At 48.2% G+C, this 23,711-nt stretch overlaps 1 protein-coding gene across 2 annotated transcripts; it reads left to right on the forward strand.

Annotated features, from left to right (window-relative positions):
* Positions 1 to 1,492: 1,492 nt before the first annotated feature.
* AGTRAP (angiotensin II receptor associated protein) lies at positions 1,493 to 23,372 on the forward strand. 2 transcript variants are annotated; one of them, XM_084821867.1, is made up of 5 exons: positions 1,493 to 1,582; positions 10,621 to 10,655; positions 11,691 to 11,802; positions 13,099 to 13,300; positions 18,876 to 23,372. In XM_084821867.1, exons 1-5 carry the CDS (start codon positions 1,556 to 1,558, stop codon positions 18,986 to 18,988), a joined length of 489 nt encoding a protein of 162 aa, XP_084677993.1. In that variant the 5' UTR covers positions 1,493 to 1,555; the 3' UTR covers positions 18,989 to 23,372. The 2 variants fall into 2 exon arrangements, with proteins under 2 accessions (XP_084677993.1, XP_084677994.1); XM_084821868.1 differs by lacking the exon at positions 10,621 to 10,655 and having other exon boundaries at positions 18,876 to 22,031.
* Positions 23,373 to 23,711: the final 339 nt, after the last annotated feature.

A 23,711-nucleotide genomic window follows, 5' to 3' on the forward strand; every position in this document is an offset into this window, starting at 1 on the left:
GGAGTTGTGGGACCGTCTTCTGTCTAAACATGCATAGGATTTCTCCTTGAATTGTTTTAAACCGCACTAAACACAGCGGGAGTTACTTTTGGGTAAACGTACCTGGGGTTGCCCTGCACATCAGTTAAAGCGAGCCAAGGAAGAGCAAAGGTGAAAGCAAACTGACACATAAGATTCCCCCTAGCTCCTTAAAAAGAAAAAAAAAGGGGGGGAACACTCTGTACATGCTCAGACTTCCATGGCTCAGAACCTTTAAAACGCCACTGGCTTCCAATGATGGGAGGGGAGGCCCCTCTGCATATGCTCGGAGAAATGCTGACCTTAAATCCTTTTATTCAATATGGGGAGAAGAGGCATTCTGCACATGCTCAGAGAAACACAGCACCAGCATTTTCAGGGGGGGGGGAGGGCAGCAGAAGGTGAAAACGTTGCCTCCTTGGATAAATGACTCTAGCCGTGCACTTCGCCTGCACTGATGCAGAATTTAATTGATCAAAAATAAGTAATTTAAAATAATTGAATTAAAATAACTGACGGTGCAATCTCTCACACGCCTGCTCACAAGTAAGCCCCACTTTATTTATTTATTTATTTATTTATGTATTTATTAAATTTATTAACCGCCCACCTGGCTGGTCACCCAGCCACTCTGGGCGATGTACAACAAAAGAATAAACAAAAGAACAGTTTAAAACAATAAAATTCTACATTTTAAATCAATAAAATTCTACAAAAAACATCATATTTCTAAAAAATACCCTAACCCGCCCCAAGTGCCTGCCTGAACAACCATGTTTTTTAATGCGTGGCAGAAGCTCATTAAAGAGGGGGCATGGCGGAGCTCCCTAGGGAGGGAGCAGAGTTCAGGGGGGCTTAGTCTGGTGTCAGCGTGTTCAGGACGGCAGCCTTAACTACGCCATGAAGCTCGCTGGGTGACTCGCTGACGCTCAGCCTACCCAACCTCGCAGGGTTGTTGTGAGGATAAACATGGAAAGGAGGAGGGCCACGGAAGCCGCCTTGGCCTCCTTGCAAGAGGAAAAAGGGTGGGGCGTAAATGTGAGGATAAACAAAATAGATAAAGTCATGTTTAAAAAGTAAAAAAAAAAAGACAAGACAAGACGAATAAAATGTAAAAAAAAAAAAAAAAAGTCAAGAAAAAGAGAAGGTTCCTCCGCCCTCTTCAGAGCGTTTGTGCCCTGCATTCCGAACTCCAGCTGCTGCGGGGCCGCCCTCTGCACATGCTCAGAGGCCCCGCCCAGCCGGATCCGCTCGCCTCGGCGCCGGGTTTCCCCCACGCGGCGACGCTCCGGAGCGGCGCCGCTTCCTGCTGGAGCCGCCCGGGCTTCGCTGCTGACCCTTTCCCGGAGGAGGGGCCTGCCTTCTCCCCCCGGGGAGGGAGTCACGGGTCCGGTCCGGGCAGGGCAGGGCTCGGGCGGGGCGGGGCCGGCCGGAAAAGAGGCAGAAGAAGGAGGGACGGAGCGGGGTCGCCTCCAGAGAGGCGCGGGTGGGCACGCGTGTGAACGCTCAGCTCGGGCGCCCGCTCCTGCCCGCGAGGATGGAGGTGCCCGCGGTCAACCTGAAGGTGCGCGCGCGTGCACGGCGGGGCGGGGAGGCGATGGAGAGCAGCGCGGGACGCTGGCGGTGCACGGCGCGTGCAAAGGGTGTGCAAGGCTCGGGGAAGGGATCCTGCCTTCCCCGGGGCGTGTGTCTGTTGTAGGGGAGCCGTCCTCCGGCTTGTTGCCTTCCAGATGTGTCGGACTTCGCTGCGCGTTAGCCCCAGGCAGTGGCTGGGGATTAGGGGAGCTGGAGTCCCAAACGGTGGCTGGGGGGCGGGGTGAGGTGGGGGTCTGCCGTAGGGTGAAGCAAGGGCGCGCCGCGGAAGGCGAGAGTACTGGGGGTGGGGGGGATGTTGTTGGGGGGGCCCGAACGTTGTGAGTGTGAGAGTGAGTGAGTGAAGGTGTTTGTGTTTTTAACCCACATAGATGTGGGTGTGGAGGGGGCAGCCAAGAGGAGAGCAGGTGTGTGTGTGTGTTTGTGGGGAGGGTTGTGTAACTGGGTGCAAGTCTGTGGTGCAAGGGGGTGCCTGAGGGGAAGAGATCGGGGGCAGCCGCTGGGGTGGTAGGCGGGTGGTGTGTGAAAAAGGCTTGTGCGAAGAAGCGGGAGGTGAAAGGCTGGCCTGGCCTGCAAGGCGGCCGGGTGTGCAACAGTGTGGGTGCTTGGGGCGGGCGTTTTTTCCCTCTTCCCTCCCCATCCCCTTTTCCTTGTGTGCTGTGTCGTCTTTTAGATTGTAAGCCAGTGGGTTGGGGACTGCCTTGTTTCGCTGACTGAGTGTAAGCAGCTCCAGGGTTTGGGGGGTGGCTGAGGAACGGGATGAAAAACATGCTTTTTGTTCCGCCTAAACGTTCCTAGGATGGGACCTGTGCCCTTGCCCATGAATGAGTCAGTGGGCAAGGATGAAGGAAGGCGTGCCCTGTGAATTTGGGTGAGGGGGTGGGGTTTGAAGAGGTATTTCAGTCCATCCTTACAGCTCCATAAAGCAGGCTAGCGCAAGTCCCACCCTTCGTTGTGTTTGTGCAAACGGCGTGAGTTTGAAAGGGGTGAACTTGCCACTGCCCTTTGAGTGCTGGGCTGGGCAACCAGATGCCCTCCGGATGGTTTGGACTACAACTCCCATCAGCCTCAGCCAGCATGCCCAGTGGTTAGGGGTTGTGGGAGTCCAAAACACCTGGAGGGCGTCAGGTTGCCTACCTGAGGCAGGTAAGATCCGAGCTGTGGGTTTCTCAGCACACATTCTGCACCGGATCTTGGAGGAGAGCAGGCGTGTGCTGAAAGGTGTGCCGGAAGTAAGTGCCCGAGAGTGAGGGAGACAAAGTTTGTGGAGAAATCTGTGTCTAGTATTGTTATTAATGTAATAATAATAAGTAGCAGTAATATCCTGCCTTTTTTTTACTTGGTCCTGCTTCTCTCCACTTTATCCTTGCAACAACCCTGTGAGGTAGGATAGGCTGAGAGTCTGTGACTGGCCCAAAGTCCCCCAGTGAGCTTCGTTGCTGAGTGGGGACTTGAACCCACATCTCCCGAGTCCCAGTCCAATACTCTCACCACTACGCCACACACTTGTGGAAGGACAAGGGGCCTGGGCATCTCTGTCCAGTTTCACTTCTAGTTTCTCCCATGCGCTTCTAAAACAAGTGGCTGCTTGTTGTGTCTGGATTTTTGAGATCGATGCCCCTCGTGCACCAGCTCTCAGACGCCCACTGCGACCTTTGTGCAGGAAGTTCCTGCCACGCCGGGTGTGCTCACCAAATTGCCAGTATAACGACTTTGCCCCCTTTTCCACTCCATTGGCTAAATGCAGCTGTGTCCCAGCGTCTATGTTTCCTAATCCTGCGGCCATGTTCCCCTTTTTCAGTTTTCCATCCCCACTTCCTGGCTGACGTGTTTAATGAGATGGGGGTGGGGGGCTAGCATGAGAATATTCCCTCCCCCTGATCTTGCAGAATCCCTACTCCCAAGACTGTGAAATCCACTATCAAAAATGGCCCACAAATTAAGCTCTCCACTCCCCAGTCGCTGCTACATTATGGCTGTTCCCTACTTGCATCTTATCTGGATTGTTAGTGCTGGACATTTTTTTTTTTTTTAAAGAAAGGCTGTGTGTTCAAAGCTAATTGAATTAAAGAATGGTAACATTCTCATTAACGGTTCCATTCATCCATCGCATCACACCAAACCAAACCATGGTTTGCTCCAACCACACTTTAGAATGCTAGTAGGAGAGCCCAAACCAAGGTTTGGCCTTCCAAATGAAGAGGCAAGCCACAGTTTCTAGCTGCTTGTCTCCTTTCATTTTTCATCTGCTCAGCACTGCTGTCTCCATGCTTTCCGGAGGCAGAGATACAGATGCAAAAATGGCCTGTCAAATTGGGCGTTGCAGTGAACCGTAGCTAGCCCGAATCATGGTTCGCAAGGCCGCTTCAAACTGCGGTTCCCAATTCTCTTTTGTGGACCCATCGCAAGGCACGGTCAGTTGATTCTGACATGTCACTGTATCCAGGGTGCTGTCTTTTCCCCGTTGTAAAAGGTCGACATGCCTGCCGGCAGGAAGACCTTGAAGCACAAATATGCTGGTATTTTTGGCCCTGCCCCTTTTCCACCCGCTGGAATGCGGCCCCCGAGAGCTTCTCTGAAATGGAATGCGGCCCCCCATCTGAAAGAAGTTCAACACCCCTGTGCAATATCATCATTCCTTAAAAGTGGTTTGGTGTGATGTCTGAATCGACCAGTGGTGCAGAGGACAGTGTGGAATATGAGGAGCACGTTGCCATGGACTCATATGGCACTGAGAAAGCTCTTTCTGAGCCTGGTTTCTCCCTTCTGTCAAATGTGGATGCTAGTAGCCTACCTTGCAGGGTTATGTTGAGGGCAAATACATTTTTTAAAAAATAGCACCACTGTGGAGAGGGATCCTTAGTCCTACTAGTGAGCATGCTGAGCTGAACTGCATATTTAGCAAAACTATGTAATTGAGCATTTCAAGTGGGAGGTGTCCTTTTTAAAATGTTTTTTCCCCCTAGAGCTCCCTGTTTGTAGAAATCTAGCACATCAGGCTTTTTTGTTTTATTTGAGCTGGTCTCTTCCTGCCTGACGCGCTAGCTTTCTAGATGCAGGGAAGGGCCTTTGTTTCTCTATGAAAGCTCACAAATGAAAAAGACATGTTTCTAACGGGTGGGCGATGGCTGCTGCAATTCCAGAAGCTGGAGCAGAGATGTGACATCTGCTCAGATGTAAAGCCCCTTGAATTCAATAGGGCTTAATCCCAGGTAAATGGGTATCACCCGGGGGGGGGGGAGAACTCAATCTAGGTATAGGACAAAATTGCCCCTCACCAGGCCCTTGGTGACATCAGTGGATGTGGCCACATCCTCTGATGACTTCATCCAGCTCTGTCCATGTCTTCTTCCTCCCCTGAAAGAACCCAAAGAGACCAGATTTAGAACCTGGGGTTGAGCTTCCGCATCCCTGAGGTATACGATGGCAGCCTTAAGCTTTGCAGATTAAAATGTATGCCCTTGACTCATTGTTGGGATTTATAGTCAAGGCAAGGCACCGACGGGTCTCTCCCCATGAAACAAAGGTGAATTAATAGAGCCCCCCTTTCAGAGGCAGTATACCTGTGAATTAGCAGGTGCTTTGGGCAAATGCCAAGGAAATGCTACCTCTGCTCTGTTCCTGCTTGGGCACTCTAGCTGATCTCTGTTAGAAACTGGCAGCCAGAGTTTATGGCTTCTTATCTTGGTCTGTCAAGGACATTCTTGTGTTCTTAACATATATATAAATGCAGCCTCTTCCCCCCACCCCCCGCGCATTCTCCCAGCACTGCCGCCGATGAACTCTTTACGTGCTACGGGGAATGGAGTCACTGGATTTTTCAAGGCTAGACAAACATGAGTTCTGTCTCCTTTTTGCGGGGGGGGGGGGGCGCGTAATTTTGTGTGTTTGTATGTGCGGGCACGCAAAATACCTGGCATTAAATCATCAAGAATGTAGGGAGGATATAGGTACGAAATGTTTCTTTGGCATGTCACAGTCCCCACAGAGTTTTGGGGGTGTGTGTTCAATTGAATTTTGCAAATATAACTAAGCTAAAGCATTTCACCAGAGAACAAGGAAACTGCAGTAGTTTGCATAAACCGAAAGGTAGGGTGGGAAAAAAAATCCATCCTTGGCTGAATTCCTTTTACCTGACTGGGCAACATCACGATTTCCAGGGAAAAGAAACAAGTGATTCACTCATCTGTCTTCTAGGAAATGTCTTTACATTCCAGGGATCTCTCTGTGTTCATGGTTTGTCACCCTTGATTATTATTTTTACCAACCGTGATTATTATTTTTGCTTAATACAAATTGTTTTGAAAACCAGCCTTCTCAGAACTCTATTAAACGGTGCAGAATCGGCTGATGGAAAGTTACGTGTCACTTCCTGCCCCCCAAATGCTGAATTTTCTATTCCTTCCGTGCAGGGTCAAAAGTGGCTTTACTTAGAGTGCAATGCTATGTATGGCTGGCTGGGGAATGCTGGGAGTTGTAGGACTGTTTTCTGCCTAAACATGCATAGGATTGTGCCTTAAGTCCTTTTCTTCTGTTGGCTTTGCTACCTTTTGGGGGGTTTTCCTTGCTTTCCTGGGGCCTAAGGAAGCAGGCTTGAACATCAGGCCCACTGGTTTCCCCAAATGGACTCCCCCCCGCCCTTCCCCTGGCTATGCCCCTTTTCCTCAATCACCAATAGTGATAGTTTGGCGGTTTCCTGGCTTTTGTGCAGGTTTTCCCCGTTCTAAAAGGTTGAAATGCCTCACCTAAGTTTCAGGCAGTAAGAGCTTTAAGCTAAAATACACCAGTATTTTGGCTGTTTTGGCCCACCCTGTTTGCCTTTGGGCCTGCGTACCACTGGGGTGTGGCTTCCAAGAGCTTCTCCTAATTGAATTTGGCACTCAGGCTGAGAGAGGTTCAACACTCCTGTCCTAAGGGCAAACATTATAACCATTCTAGAATTCTCATGCAGACCGCAACCCCTCCAGATTTGAGAACTGTTCTAGGCTATAGTAGTGCATATGCGAGTTTAGTTCTGACTGGCATTGCCTCCACAACTAAGCATGAGACCTAGAAACTTTGGGAGCTTTTCTTTTCTTTTTTGGTGTCTTTTATTTCTTAGTTAAAGCCAGATTTCTTCTGCATTCTCTCCATCACTTCCGGCCCAAAGGGATATCAGAGATGGAGCCAAATGGTCACTTTTGTTGGAGCAACTTTAGGATTGGTGCAGTAACGGGAGAGGTCTGAGGTTGCACTGGGTTCCCTGGGCTGCAGAGTTCAGTGACACTTAGAAAGCTTGCACAGGCCTTGGCTGGCTTTACATACTAGTAGATTAGCATCTTCACTGTTGGTGGGCTGTGTCAGTTCCAGCGGCAAGTGACCAGCTTGTTCTGATCAGCCAGGTGGGAGGTGGGAGGCAGGTGTCCTGCCATTGGCTCAACTGCTGTGATGTCAGAGAGGGGCAAGCCAGGTGTGCGGCAAGTGGCCGGTGGGGAGATCTCAAGGGTCTTGCTCTGGGGGCTTATATATGTCAATCTGGCATATGTTGTTTTTTTTTCAATTGAGGGCAGTTCCAAGCCTAGATAAGATGAAAGAGAGAACAAAGGTTGTGTGTTTTCATTCAAGGTTGTATCTCCTCTGTGAGTGTCCATGTTTGTTTGTTTATTATTTATTTATTTTCTGTCTTACCTTCCACCCAAAACACATTTACTTGTTGTTGACGTTTATAAACCACTCTTCGTCCACAGGATTCCAGGGTGGTGTACACAATATTACAAACAACAAATCCAGTATTAAAAATACACACCCCATACATTTACACATTAAAAAGCAAATTCAATGAGTCTTTACCCAAGAAGCCAAACAAAAACACAATCAGTTCAGTTTAAAAAAAATAACTTAAATTTAAAATGTTAAGGGTGCAATCCTATGCATGTTTAGAAGGGGGGAAAGCCCTACAGCTCCCAGAATTCCTCAGCCAGCATGGCTGGCTAGGGCACGCTGGGAATTGTGGGACTTTATTCTGTCTAAACATGTATAGGATTGTGGCCTAAAATATTAACATTAAAATGTTAATATGCCTGGGCAAAAAGGAACGTGTTAACTTGGCGCCGAAACGAGATCAGAAGTTGGCGCCCATTGTATCTCTTTTGAGAGGGCGTTCCGAAGTCAGGGCGCCACCACAGAGAAGGCCATGTCCTTTGTAAATGCATAGTGTGTATGTCCCACAGATGGTATTTGGAGAAGGGCCCCCTTCAAAGATTTGGCGTATGTTTGCCTTGGGACCCCAGTGACAGCTTTTTGGAGCCAGCTGAAGAATCGATGCTTTCGAACTGTGGTGCTGGAGAAGACTCTTACGAGTCCCCTGGATGGCAAGGAGGTCAAATCAGTCCATCCTAAAGGAAATCAACCCTGACTGCTCATTGGAAGGACAGATACTGAAGCTCAAATATTTTGGCCACCTAATGCGAAGAGAAAACTCCCTGGAAAAGACCCTGATGCTGGGAAAGACTGAAGGCAAAAGGAGAAGGGGACGGCAGAGGACGAGATGGCTGGATAGCATCACCGCTGCAATGAATATGAACCTGAGCACACTCTGGGAGAGAGCGGAGGATGGGAAGGCCTGGCGTGCTATGGTCCATGGGGTCACGAAGAGTCAGACACGACTGAACAACAACAACCACCAATATGTTTGCTGATGGAACATAGTCGCAACCTGACAAAGAAGCATTTTGCGCTCTTCTCCGAGACAGGGGAAATTTAAGAAGGCCTTGAGGAATGCTAAAACTCCCAGCTACTCATATGTCCTTTCACCTTTTAAAAAAAGAAAAATGAATTGTGGATTTTCCTGGGCACTTGAAAAAAATACACATACGGTTATGAAACATTGTGTTCCCCACATGCGTGGGCTGCCCCCTCTTCCGATTTTAATTCTGGAAGCCACAAGGGGGCAATTAAATTTGTGAAATGCGGGCTGTGTTTGCACGGAGGTCTCAGTGTTAATTGCGCTCACCTCCAGAGATGCACGCAGCACTGTGCCCCACCTCCTGATTTTTAATTAGTTGAGGGTTTTATTATAATGAATGTTGCTTATTAGCTCCCCTCCCCCCCAAAAAACCTTTGCTGGTTAATATAACCAGGCTTTTGTTTTTCTAAGCTGTCAGAATGATAAATATATTAAAATATTTTCCTTTTATACTTGGGGCTTGTAAAAAAGGATTAATAAGATGGCCTTCCATGTGACTGGCATAGAAAACAGGCGAGCCAGATGCCTCTGGAGATCTGCCATTCTAGGGTGTATCTTATATTTATACCCAACATTTTAGCCAAAAATTGGCTCTTCAAAGCAGCTTATAGTTCAACTGTGCTGGACAATACTCTTCCAAAATTTTAGTTATGTTCATCTGCGGTATTTGGATGCGCTGAAACAATACCTTAAGCGTGCGGGTGAAACGTCTTGGTAGTGGGGGGTGGGAAGCGCACTCTCCATATGCTGAGAGGTACTTTTAAGAATACGATCATTTTTTTTCGGGATCTAGTCCGGGGGTGTGCAGAAGGTAGGTTGGGATCTATTGTAATTCTCAAGGTGATTTGCAGTACACCTTCGAGGGTTTCTGACTCCCGGTTAATAATAGCTGCAACAAAATTCCTTTCCCCCCCAGCTCAGTTAGACTGCTGACATGAAGAAAGCTTGGGGCAAGGATGTTGAACCTCAGACTTACAATCTAAAAAGACATAACATGCAAGGAAGAAGGAACGGGGAGGGCAGAGGAAGAATTAAGTTGTCTTTCAGCAGGGCTGATGGGATAGCCCTGATTCCCTTCTCACTTCGCTTCTGTAGAGCCAGCTGAAATTACCAGATCTGGATTCTGTCTCTCTAGGTCATTGCAAGTCAAAAATAACACATTGCCCTTAAAATGCAAACATCCTGGTTTTTGTGTACTTCCTGCTTTTCAATGCATTTAGTCACTTTTTAATTTTTAAGGTTGCACCATATGAGGAAGAGGGACGATCGGATTACGACTGCATTTTGGGGCTGCTCTAAACATTGCAAAATTGCTGTTTTGTGTGGAATGTGGATGTTGGCCCGAAATGTATGTGTGTGTGTGTGTGTCATAAGAACATAAGAAGAGCCCTGCTGGATCAGACCAAGGGTCCATCTAGTCCAGCATTCTGTTCTCACAGTGGCCAACCAGCTGTCGACCAGGAACTCACAAGGAGGACACGAGTGCAACAGCACCCTCCCGCCCATGTTCCCCAGCAACTGGCGAACACAGGCAGACTGCCTCTGACACTGGAGGGAGCGAATAGCCATCAGGACTAGTAACCATGGATAGCCGTCTCCTCCAGGAATTGGTCTAACCTCATTTTAAAGCCATCCAAATTGGTAGCCATCACTACATCCTGTGGTAGGGAGTTCCATAGTTTAACTCTGCGCTGTGTGAAGAAGTCCTTCCTTTGATCTGTCCTGAATCTCTCACCCATCAGCTTCCTGGGATGACTCTATTGGGTTCTATACTAAGAGAGGGAGGAAAATGTCTTCCTGTCCACTTCCTCCACACCATGCATAATTTTGTACACCTCTGCCATGTCTCCCCTGACTCACCTTTTCTCCAAGCTAAATAATCCCAGCTGTTGTAACCTTCCCTCATAGGGGAGAGATGCTCCAGGCCCTTGATCATTCAAATATTTCTTCGCTGCTCTGTGGCTATGGCTCCTTAGAGATCAAGCACAGAATATAATTTTAGAAGCCGTGCTTAACAAATTACAGCAGGCCATAAAAATCTAGCATAAAAGCACATTTGCGGGGTGGGGGGTTCCTTAGAAGCAATTCCGCGAGTCACGGAGTTTGTGCTGATGTGGTGAAAACACATAGGAATGTAGCACAGATGAAACCTCTCGGGCGCAAGTATTTCTTGCACTGGTGGAAGGCTTTGCAAATTTACACTGTAAGGTACTTGAGGCAGGTACCTGTCTCTCCTGTTGTGCTGAAAAGTACCCCATGCATTGTTTTTTCACTTTTGCTTACAGGCCATCATTATGGTACATTGGCTGCTTACATTATGGTGAGTTAACTTGCATGCTTTTTTTTTTTTACTCTTGTGTTTTCTGGGTCTGTCGCTCGTGAATCATGCCAGGATAGCACAGAATGCAGTCTGCTTTGTTGTTTTCAATAAAACGTGATGTGATTACTCTCTTCCTCATTGATGTGGGGGCATCTATGGGAGCGGAGTGAGGGGGAATGAGAAGCTACAAGAGAATTGACATTAAACGGACTCATCTCCAGATGACTGATAAAATGGGTTTCCACATGGGAACAGCACAGGATGCCACAGTGCAGTAAGGTCAGTGCCTGGTCGGCAACAAGGCCGAGGCGGAGTCGGGAAGTGGGCCAAAGCCCTCACCTCCCCATCTTGCTGACAACAGTGATTGTTACGGAAGCCCTTCCAGTATCCCATTTTTTTGTCGTCGTCTTGTGGGTGGAAGCATTGCTTTGATTGATTTTTAAAGGGTTTTTAATAGATCCAGCGGTACCCAGCGTTTTTGGTTTGGTGAGCATGTTTTGGAATTTTGGGAGAGTGTGATGGGCAGTCCCACAAAATGGCTGCCATAGTGAGAGGTTTGCCCGTTCATAAAAGGACTACCGTGGTGGGCACGACCAGTCACAAAATACGCATTTCCCGGAAGGCAAACTGCTGAGACTTCAAGAAAAGTCACTTGTCCAAGAACCTAAGTCCAAGGCAGAAATGGGGGGGCTGAGTTCCAAAACCACTCTCTGGAACCCCAGTAAAGATGGCGCCGGAGAGCAGCACTTCCATTTGTAGCATGCCAGCACCCCAGTTCTAAAAATAATTAAAATAATCTTAAGAAATAAAAGTCAGGAGGGGCAGGGAGCAATTTGGACACCGAGAGATGTGTTGGTGGGCACTTTGGTGGCAACTCGTGCCATGTTGGCAACTCCAGAATTAATCGAATTTGATCTGGGAAAAGCCATTTTTATGTAATTTTTCCCGCAGGTGTTTTCAAATTGGCTTATGCCAGGTGTGTACTGAATTGCTTCTGTTCCAATTTTTTTTTCTCTTCCTTCCTCTCCCCGACAGGGGCTGTATGGTGGATTGGTTACCCAGTTCCTACGCATGGGGCAATTTTACCACTCTCGCTCTGGGTGTCTGGGCAGTTGCCCAAAGGGATTCCATCGATGCTATTCTCATGGTTGGTTTCTAAAGTTTTTTCTGCTGCGTGTGTGGGTTAATGTTGGAAGTGAAACACATATGCAATGCAAAATGCAACCGCCAAGTATTGGCTTGCTGGCTCATATCACTGTAAGAATTCTCCACCATCTTTCTTCAGTCTGTTTCTCCATCTTCAAAAGGTCCTTCTCTGCCAATAGTATATATCCCATCCCAAGCCCCTATGTGAGGTTTTTCCTCCAAGCCGAAGCTGACCTTTCTTCTCTCACAGAAGCTGCAGTGTTTGTGAACATTCTGTTGCACGCATGCAGTTTAGGAGGGAGCAACCAAACTGAAAGAAATGCAACACCAAAAGGCCGTGTGTCAATCTTATATGCATTTTGGTGTGTCAATTCCAAATTTATCCCTAATCAATTATTGCAGAGGCAGGCAGCTCCTAGCAGCCCTAGGCAATGGTGAGGGCTAACTGGCATTGCAGTCCAACAACATCTGGCAGGCCAAAACATCTGGCAGGCCAAAACATCTGGACCCCCGATTTAGAATGCTTTTAATAGATGAATCGATTCAGGATTGAGGCCCCAATTAATAAAAGTTAAAGATTACATTAGCCCTCTAATCTTTAGTCTGCTGCTTTGATTATTAACTTTACTGCTGGTTATTTAATATTTTTAAATGTGTTAATATTTCAATAGTTTCACTTTATACAATGAAACTATTTATTATTTATTATATTTATTATATAAATATTTATTGTATTTATTATTTTGGTGAATGTTTTATAGTTGGTTTGGGTTTTTTTATTTTTATAAACTGCCCCGAAGGTGTCTGCCAATTGGGCGATATATAAATTTAATAATAACAATGGCCAACATCAACTGGCCTGTGGGAAAGACGGAGCGCGGGTGACAGGAGCAGGCAAAGCGAACATCAGGGCCTGCTCCAGTTGGACTGCCACCCGCTCCTGGAGATGAGAGGAGAAGCAGGGCCATTCCACTGGCACTACCAGCACTCCACTTTTTTTTTTCCTCTTCCCTCCGCATCCCTTTTTCCTTGTGTGTCATGTCTGTTTTTCTTTTCTTTTTTTACATTGCAAGCCTGTGGCACAGGGACTGTCTTATTTCACGGATTGATTGTTAACTGCACCAGAAGCCTTTGGCTGAGGAGTAGGATAAAGATACTTTAAATAAATCAGCAAACCTCTCAATGAGAGATGGCACATAATAATAAGAGGGAACAGTAGATTGCAGAAAATGACAAAATCGGAAAATCCCAAGGACCAACCCCTTGTGCTCTCCTTGCCTGTGTTTCTCCTTTCCAGTTCCTTACCGGCCTGCAGCTGACAATCCTCACAGATATCATTAATTTCAGCCTGAGATACCCCGTCGTGGCCTCGGAACTGACCGACGCTGTTCGCTTCAGCACCGGCATGGCCATTTTCAACCTCCTCCTGAAACCCTTGTCCTGCTTCTTCGCCTACCAGATGTACCGGGAGAGGGGAGGAGAGTACGCCTTCAACATAGGTAGGCTGCCGTTGCCCGACGGGGCCCAGGTTCATCCCTCCATGGACATCATGTCTGGTGTTGGGCCTCCTTGTCTGAAATGGATTCCCTCCATGTTTCTTCACGCAGCCTGGGGCAGTCTTTCGTCTGGCTTTTCTTAGCTACGCTTACTCTCATTTTCTCCATCTTTCCTCCTCCTTTCTCCTCTTTTCACCTCCTTCCATCCTTTCTCCTTTCATTGTTTCCCCTACCCTCATCCTTTCCCCTTCCCTCCTTTCGTCCTTTCCTCTTCTGCCCTTCCTTCCTTTCCCCTCTTCCTTTCTCCTTCTTTCCGTCATTATTTTTTTTTATTACATTTCTATATCGCCCAACAGCCAAAACTCTGTGGGTGATTCACAACAATGTCCTTTCCCTCGCTGTCCTTTCTCCTTCCTTCCTTTTGTCCTTTCTCCCTCCATTTCCCATTTCTTGCGTTCACATTCTCCCTATTTTTGATTTTTCTCTTCCCTTCTAGACCTGGAGTCTTCACCAGAGAGCCGTTTTACCTGTGACAGTATTCACTCCATTGCTGTGCCCCTCGCTCGCCGCCATTGAGCCAACTTCCTATCCCACTCACACTTCTTTTCCTGCTTGTGCGTTGGGCGATTTTGGAAGCATTTGTCGCCCTCCACCTTCCTCCCTTTTTAGATGTGCAGCGAGCTAGAGGAGAGCATGTATCCAAGGACAAGGTGGCTGCCCTTAAGGCAATGCGGGCCATATGGATGTGAGGGGTGACAATGCCTTGGCGACAGCTGCAGGCACCTTCACCCTCGTGGCATCTCCAAGGGCCTAAGGCCTCTTGAGAACTGTAGATTTTTATGAAGGAAATAAACATTCGTTATTATACAAACTTAATGCTCGTTCCAAGAGGGAAACTAGTATCTCTTTTAAAAGTTGGTTTAAGCTTGAAATGTAAACACGGCCTACACGGTGGTGAGCAGCTTTTGGCCGTCCAGATGTGTTGATCTACAGGTCCCATCAGCCCTAGCTGGCATAGACAATGGTGAAGGATCATGGGAGTTGTAGGTCAAAACGACTGGAAGGCCACAAGTTGCCAGCCCCTGCTCTAAAGTTAAGGCTTTGGGCTTTCCTTACTTAGATGGCTGTCTGCTTTTTCAGTTGGACAGAAGCCTACCTCAGGGCGATGATGTGAGAATTAAGTCAAGCTTTGATGATCACATTTGTATGTAAAGGAGAGAGGGCAATCAAACCCTGCCACCTTTGCAAGCTTATTAATATGCCCCCCCCCCCGCCCCAGTGCTGTAAAATAGTAACACAAACTCATGACATCGTCATTCTGTGGCTGTGATCTCTCTTTCCAGCAGGCGCACTCATTCATAAGAGTTGGAGAATGATGACGATTGTTTCACCTTATGGTGAGGTTTCCCGGCTGTTCTGTAACAATTTCCAGAATTCAGCTTCAGTTATAGTTAGGGCTGGCATAGTCAAGGGTGGGCATAGTCATGCACCTGCCAAGGGCCCACGCCCCAGCAGGGACCCACTGGAATGAGTCCCCTGGAGTCGCTCCTCCGCTTCACCCTCGCAGCCTGTCTCTCGCTCTGGCCCAGACGACGGTGGTGAGGCGCAGGAGCCAAGCCACCAAGCGGGAGCCGTGAGGAGGAGGACGAGGAGCAAGAGCAGCTGGCGACCATGGTGGTGAGAAGGCAGACCCATTGAGGGAGGGGGCCTGTTGAAGGCATCTCGCCCAGGGGCCCTCCAAAACCTGGAGCCAGCCCTGGTTGTGGTGCTAATAAGTAGCCAGTATGACTTGCACGCCCAAGCCGAACGGTGCTGTGTACCATATGCCAAGACTTCTCCGTGTTCAATGCTCCAACCCCATTCCAGTGCTAACTGCTATGTCATATCTACTACCCACCTTCTTTCTAGCATTGCAGAGCACTGCGCCTCAGATGCGACTTCCCCTGAAAGGATCTGTTGTTGTCTTCAGTCAAGAACGCTTCCCTTTGGAAGAAACTGGGTTTTGCGCAAGTTAATTTTTCATGCCCTGCTTTCATGATGTAGCCATTCTGCTGCACCTGACCCTTGCTTTCCCTCGTTATTTCTCTCTCGCCCTCTACTTTCTCTTCCTCCCATTTTTCGTTCTGGTCCAAAGTGTTCCCTGAACGTTTCTTGGCTCTGCTTCAGCCCCTGGCATCCTTTTTTGGAGTCGTCCTGTCCGTTTTTAAAAACACGGTTCTACGACCAACAAGACTATGATTTTAAGACGGCGTGGCAGAAAAGGCACTCTACGCGCTGCCCCGACTACGATGGTTATCTGAGCAAACATGGGCTTGATGCTGCAGTGGTTGTGATGCTCCCTCGCAAAACAGGGGTGTAGGACCCCTTTCAGCACAAAGTTGGGAAATCACCAAAGTTGGGGGAAAGGGGGTGGGGTCGTGAAAGTGAGTAGGGGTGGCGATGGCAGTGAGCTAGTTAGTTGTGCAAGAGGAAGCATGATTGGAAAACTGAGCCAAACGCCCTTATCTCCTTGCAGATCTTGACCAAACGTGCTTCCTGCTCTTTGTATCGGCTTCCATGTGTATCAGACTGTCTCTTCACAGCAGAGTCCCTTTGCATTCAAGCTGTCTCTTCAAGGCAGGGCCTCTTTGCATTCTCAGTCTCTCTGTCCTGTCTGAGCGATATTTGTGCCCTTTCTCCTCTCCACCTCCTGAGCAGTTTCACAAAATGGAGAGAGTAAAAGGCAGCTCCCGTTGTGGAAGGGGGCGCATTTACTTTAGGGGTGTGCGGCTTTCATTTTCATGCATTCATTTATTACATTTCTGTACTGCCCAATATCCAAGACTCTCTGTGCGGTTTACAAAGGAGCCCTGGGGCCAAACTGAGCCTCCCGGAGACTGCACCCCGCCACCAAATTTCAACTGCAGCCGCAGCAAAACAGTCTGGTATGTCACCAGATTCTGGTGGTCAGGAGCGGCCTAAAAAGGCCAAAATTCATTTTAAACCCAAGCTTTAACACTACATTGGGCCTTTTAAAGCCACCGTTGTGGTTCGCTGCTGAAATTCAGAGACAAAATGCCAGGTTTTTTTGCCCCTGCTGCTGCCACAAAGCCAAATTTGGATGTGGTGGGGGCTGTACTTAAAGCTGGAGGTGGGGGCACCCTTGATTTAGTAGCTGTTCTTCCCTACTGTATATACACAGTATTACTACAATATACATTACTTTTTGGAAATCTATTAAAAATATAACAGAGAAATTATGAGCAGGAATGTGAGTGTGAGTGAAATACATACATATACACACACTGCATTAAAGTATACTTTCCAAAAGAGCTTGTAATGAAACACAGAAGAAAAAACACGTAGGGCATCGATTCTTGAGAAGCTTAAGAAGGAATCTTTTGAACCAGGGAGCAGCTACTGCAAAACTTTAGGTGCAAGGGAAATGTCTAAGACATTGAGTTTGCTCTTTTCGGTGTCTCGCAAGCTGCTGTTTGAGGGTTTTTTTTTAATTACCAAAGTGTACTACTGAAAGGATGATTGGCAGGGTTTAATTCAACCTAAGAGGAGCCCCGATGGATCAGATAAAGGATCAGTTAAGCATTGCATCCTGTTTCTGAATTGGCCGGCCATACATTTCGGCAAGAACTGCAAGCAAGCTTTTATTCTGCCCCCAGCATCTGATATACAGAGCTATACTGCCTCTGAACATGAACCATCTAACTGAAGAACTTTATTTTCTTTGCAATGGTTAATATACCGCTGTTCATAAAATGCATCCTGGCAGTTTACAAAGTTTAAATAAAATCACAGACAAAAACAGCCTCACGCCCTTTTAGGCAGGGGTGAGGAATTGTGGTCCTCCAGATGTTCTTGGACTACAGCGCCCATTGTCCCAGACTTTTGGCAATGCCTGACGGGAGTTGGAGTCCAAGTTTCCCCACCGTTGCATTAAGGGCTCCTCTAGCCCAGGGGTGGGCAACTTGTAGCCCTCCACATGTTTTGCTCTACAACTCCCAGCAGCCCTTTTGCAGCATAGCAAATGGTGAGGAATTATGGGAGTTACAGGCTTCCAGATGTTTTGGCCTACATGTTGCCAACCCCTGCTCTAGTCTAGCATTGTGTTACCAACAGTGACTCGCTATATGCTCCTAGGGAGCCCATAAACAAGGCGTATGCCAACAGTGGGCTCTATTTGCCTCTGGCATTTGGCATTCAGAGAGTAAGACTGTCAGTGACTACTGGTCAAGAAGGCTATATATTGCCATCAGGTTTAAGGGCAGCGCGCCTCTCAAAACCAGTTGCTGGGGAACACAAGCAGGGGGGTGCTGTTGCATTCATGTCCTGCTTCTGGGCTTCCCACTGGGACATCTGGCTGGCCACTGTGTAAACAGAACACTGGCCTAGAGGGGCCTTTGGTCTGATCCAGTATGGCTCCTCTTAAGTTCTGAGGAAGACTGGCTCTGGTTCTGGAGTCCCATTTCGCTGTTGTGGCTATACAGTTGTCGATAGACCTGTGCTCTGTACGTTTGTCGAACTGTTGACCATCTAAGATTGGGCCAGTTGACCTCAGAATGCACAGATAAAGAATTTCCAGAGGGATAGCAACTGTGTTAGCCTGCTGCAGCAAAAACAGAGAATCTTACGACACCTGAAAGATGATCACATACGTTATGGCCTAAGCTTACATGCAGGGCTGGCCCTACCGTTAGGCAGAGTGAAGCAGTCGCCTCAGGCGGCAGATGCTGGGAGGTGCCGCAGGGTGTGTTATAAGAATGACCTGTGTGACATGAGGTTTACTCTGCGTCTCCCAAGTTCATTAGCTTGAGGTCTCCAGGTGCAGGGCAGGATGCTGTACCAGCGTGAGCATCGAAGACAGATTCATCTGCCAGTGCGGTTGGCTTTTGTACGTGGAATGGGAGGGGGTGCCATCTTGTTCTTTGCCTCAGGCAGCACAGTATCTTGGACTGGCCCTGCTTACACAGGCTTCGTGCGTTGCCCCTCGCCACTCCTTGTGGCCAAATACACCTCCCTCATTAGGGGTGGGCAACTTGCAGCACTCTGTATTTTTTGGCTTATGACTCACAGCCCTAGCCAGTAGAGCCAGTGATGGGACTTGTAGGCCAAAACATCGGGAGGGCCGCGACTTGACCACCCTCAGTTTGGAGGCAAGGCTTCCTGTCGTAGGGCACCACTTCCTGTCAGCCCTTTTTTTGTTTGAGGAATTAAACTGTCACAGGCAATGGACATTGAGCAGGATGCCTTGAGTTACCTAGAAAGTGCCTTGAGTTACCTAGAACAGGGGCGGGCAGAAGGTAGATCCCACAGCTGGTTGGCCGCTGTGTGAAGAGAATGTTGAAGTAAATGGCTTTTCCTCTGTTCTTACGTTTTGGACTTCAACTCCCATAAACCCCAGCTAGCATGGCCAATGGTGGGACCTGAAGTCCAAAACATTTGGAGACTTCCCTTCTGCCCACCCCAACCTAGAAAGCCATTGGACGGATATGAGGGCTGTCACTTCTGTTCTGGGAATGGCTTGAACCTATTTTGCCACCTCTCCGATGCTAAAAGCTTTTGCTTTATCCCTTTTCCTTTGCAGGCGTTCTCCACGTCGGTCAGGATCGTAGTTCCTACCAGCCCATCGACACGCCCGAGCCACCGCGGCCATACCCAGATGTGGCTAACAAGGCTGGGCAACCTCGCCCTTACTGAGAGGTGCTCCTGCTGGTGAAATAGCCAAAGAACGTCAGCCCCTTTCCTTCCTGCGTTCAGGGCTGGGGAGGAAAAAAAAACTTTCCACCTCCTCCCTGTACTCTCCGTCCAGTTGAGGAAGAACGGCTTTTAAAAACGTCTTGAGAAAGATCTGGGCGGAAATGGAGACACGCACTGGCCGCCCCTCTCCTCGTGAACGACTCAGGGGCTCAGAACTTTCCCCTACCCCCTCCACGAATCCGGAACTGTCATGCGCCTTTTGGGAGAATGGCGTCGCTTTTAAACTCTTCCTTCCAGAACGTCAGATGTGCAGCTCCGAGCTCTCCCCTTATCATTTCTGTATTTCCCGGCCCGGCCCGGTTCTTTTCTCTGGTCATTTCAACCACGCTGAGCCTGTTGTTGGTTGATCAAGCCTGTAAATGCATCGGCTTCAAAGACTGCCCTCAGAAAGGGGTTATTCTTGGGGTTATTCAAACGTAGACTGTGAAAGTGTCTTTTTAACGGAGTGCCTTTGCGCGTCAGCATTGCACCAGCATGCTTTGGCAAGAGTTGTTTGATGAAGGACTGTCCGCTACTGGAGTTGACTAACTTTTCAGAGTTGAAGGGCCAACACATCTCCCACCCATCCCCCCAAATCGCTGAAATCTGTGCTGTTTTCTGCTGGTGAATTGCCATTAGGCACCTTCCGATGGCTGTAAGGGTGCTGATGGATTTATCTGTTAGCCGTACTTTGTGCCTTAAAATACACAGCCTTCCTTTCCTCCAGTTTGTTTTGTTTTTGCACACTTTTTTTTCTTTAAAGGAAATTAAAGAACATATTTAATGAAATGTTTCATGCAGAGCTTAGAATCATTCAGGCTTTGACTAGACTCTGGCACTTTTTATTAGCAGGGACAAGGCTGATGTCAGCTGGGGGGAAATGAATTTTCACAATGTCTTGTTCCCCGTTGTAATGCGAAGTATTTTGGGGTGGCTTGGTCCTGAATGGGCAATTCAGACCCCTTGGCTTTACAAAAGACCTGCCCCTAGTGGAGATGAAAACAGCTAGAACCTGTTTGTTGATATAGAGGCACACAGCTGCCTGCATTTGGGGACTCTCCTTGGGGGCCGTGACTGTCATGATGAGTGCTTGCACTTCAAAATTGACCACTACACCGCTGCTCCTGCGTTCATTTGGTTGTGAACCGGTTTGTGGAAGCAGGCCACTTTGAAACGAGAGGGAGGAGGGAAAAAAGATAAATCGGGAGTAGGGGGTCCGTAGCACGTTAGGTGTTTTCTGGAATCCCAACTCCCATTGGCCAGTGGTGGGGTTGCTGGAGGTTGGAGTCCAAAAGAGGCACTGACTCCCTTGCCCGGCATAGCAAATAAGTCCACAATTTATTTGTTTTTGCTGCGGTGGCCTGCACACTTCCAGGAGAGTAAGTTCCACTGAACTCAGCAGGACATCCTGCCAGGTAAACACCCGTAGGTTCTGTCTGCTGATTTATGGTCTTCAAAATAAAAGAGAGAGAACAGACCAGCTTTGTAAAGTTTCCTTGGCTGAGCTCTCTAGGCAAGTTTCAAGTTGTGCATCCGGCTTTTGTGCTGGCGCTTTCTTTGCTCCTCTTCCTTGGCCCTGGATTTGCATGCATCCTGTTCTACGCTTATCACTTGGCCAGTGATGGTCAGCATGGTCAGTTGCGGTTTGCCAAGGTCCTTGGCCCAGCATTTGCCGAAATTTCCCTAACCCTGCTTCTCCTCTTACTGCCAGCTCGACCATCTTTCCCGAGCGAGCAGCAAGGGGAAAGAGTAGCAGCTGGTAGCATGCGGCCACTTCCTCTCTCTCCGGAAAGTGGCACATATCAAGCAGCAGCACTGGCAGCGAAGATAAGGAGGGGTCTGTTGAGAGCATATAGGTCAAGGGCCTCCCCACATGCAAAGTTAGCACCTGTCGCCCTGTCCGGGGTTGAGGGCGGAAGAGGAGCAGACATGAGCTGAGACAGCTTTCAAAGGGAAGGTGTCAAATCCGCAGTGGAAGACAGATCCATCGGTGGCTGTTAGCCTCAAAGTCGGAGGCAGCCTCTTTCTGGATTCCATTTACTGGAGAACAACAGCGAAGGAGGCAGCTGCCTTTGTGCCCTGCTCCGGTTGGCCACTGTGGGTGGACAGCAAGACGCTGAACCACTTGGACCTCTGGCCTGGTCCTAAAGCCCAATCCTACTCGGAAATAAATCCCACTTCATTCAGGAAGTCTTCTCCCTAGACTCAGTGGTGGAGCCCTTGCTTTGCATGCAGAAGGCCCCGGGTTCGATCCCCAGCTTCTCCAGGTAGGGCGAGGAAAGAATCCGGCCTGAAACCCCGGAGAGCCTCTGCTGCTGGTCAGTGTCGACAATACTGGCCTAGATGGACCCAGGGTCTGACTCAATACAAGGCAGCTTCCAGTGGAGGCTGGTGACTCCAATTTTAGTCAGAACCAGCCTGAACGCCAAAGGAGCTTTCCATGGTGCTGAACTCCGGAGGAACTCAACTGCCCCGGAAGACCTTTGTATATTGAGGAGATAGTGTGACATGCTTCGACTGCTTCTCTTATGCCTGAACCTCCCGTGAGACCGTAAAAACCAGGTCTCTTAGGCCTCTTTTAGAACCATCTAGCTTCTTGGCCTGACTCCTTGTTCTTCAAACAAGGTAGGACGGCCTTGGAAGTCAGGGAGAGTCTCTTTGGCTGTGGTCTACCTGCTAGTTTAGCTTATCTTTTGGTGAGATGAAAAAATGCCTAAACATCATGAGACCATCGCAACTGGTGTGATCGGTGTGAAACGCAGCACGTAGCCACAGGAGAATTCGGGTATCTAAGTCCCTCCCGAGCATCACTCAGCCGGAGCTTCGACGCAGACCTGGACCATGGAGGTGCTGCATGCCAGCCGTTTGACTGGGGTCTCTCCGTTGTTGTCGTCGTTCACCTGGCGCTCCCGACAACTGAAAGAGGAAGTAAGCTACCTTGCTCAGTACTGGTATATTATTCTGCATCATTTTGCCTGCTGTTTTATAAAATCCTTAAACTTCTATCCACCTGTGTGCTTATTGCTTCTGAAACCTAACGTGAACCTTTGCCTTTTGGCAAAACATGAACCCTATCCCCAAAATAGGTTCAGCACCTTGAATAGCTGCTTTAGAGGTCAGGCTGGTTCTGGCTGAAACCCAGAATGGATGCACAGCCCCACCGAAATCGGAGCCAACAGCCTCCACTGGCAGCTTCCTATGTTCCTCAGTGTGTATATACTACAGGATTGCAGCCCAAACGTAGAATAACAGGGAGTAACCAGGGAAGGAAAAGGTCATCACTCCTTATCAATCTTTTTATTATTTGTAGCCAGGGAGTTGAGTGTTTTTTTTTCTGTATTATCGGTTAACATCGGTAAAACAAAATGTTATTTTTTGCTTTTTAAAGAAAAACCAGGATAGGTGTGCTGGTCCATGAGGAAAAAAAAAACCCAAATCGACAGCTGGGCAATAGCATTATTAGGACCCCTTCATGGATCACTGCCTTGTTGTGACGAAGGGGCTTGCGTAACTCGGTGAAGCCATAAGCTATGCCGTGCAGGGCCACCTAAGACAGACAGGCCATGGCGGAGAGTTCTGAAAAAATGTGGTCCACTGGAGAAGGAAATGGCAACCCACTCCAGTATTCTTGCCAAGAAAACCCCATGGAACGTATCACAAGGCTAAAAGATATGACGCCAGAAGATGAGCCCCTCAGGTCGGAAGGTGTCCAATATGCTACTGGGGAAGAGCAGAGGGTATTTCCAAGTAGCGCCAGAAAGAGTGAAGCGGCTGGGCCAAACCCGAAAGGACACTCAGCTGTGGATGTGTCTGGTGGTGAAAAGAAAATCCGATGCTGTAAAGAACAATATTGTTTAGGAACCTGGAATGTATGGCTAGATAGCATCACTGATGCAATGAATATGGACTTGAGCACACTCCGGGAGAGAGCGCAGGACGGGAAGGCCTGGCATGCTATGGTCCATGGGGTCACGAAGAGTCGGACACGACTGAACGACTGAACAACAACAACAATTATTAGGACTGGCCAGAATTCCACAAACGAATGTGCAAGCTTTTGAGTTGTCTTGAACTCTTTAGCAGACTAGGTGGTCCAAAAACATAAAATAAAATCCCAAAAATGCATTGCTCGGTGCAACCTGATACTTTGCAACACATACCACTGATTCCTTCAGGCTGCACATCTCCCTTTTGAGACTATCTAAACGGCAGACCTCATAGCCATAATACTGTATTTTTAAGGTTTTTAATCTCTGGAAACCACCCAGAGAGCTTTTGCTGTTGGGAGGCACAGAAATGTAACATGTGAAATGAAATGAATGAAAATAAATAACTCCTGGCCAACATTTGGGGGGCTTTTCTGTTTCTTCCCCTATCCCCTGCTTTTTGTACCACCCCCTCGGCTGATGAAGAGTTCTTGAGGACGCAAAAACGTGCACATTTGGGTGGCATTTGCGGTTGGTCCTAAGGAAGATATCGCTCAACTGTGGATTATTATTTTTTTTCCCGAAAGGATGTCTTGCCACAAAGGAAGGACCTTTTCATACAGTGCGGAGTTAAACTATGGAATTCACTTCCACAAGACGTAGTGATGGCCACCCAATTGGGTGGTTTTAAAAGGGGGTTGGACAAATTCCTGGAGGAGAAGGCTATCAATGGCTACTAGTCCTGATGGCTATTCGCT

This window comes from Heloderma suspectum, chromosome 15, assembly GCF_057233095.1.
Source record: "Heloderma suspectum isolate Gila_16-S chromosome 15, 16-S_ref, whole genome shotgun sequence".
Taxonomy (NCBI): domain Eukaryota; kingdom Metazoa; phylum Chordata; class Lepidosauria; order Squamata; family Helodermatidae; genus Heloderma; species Heloderma suspectum.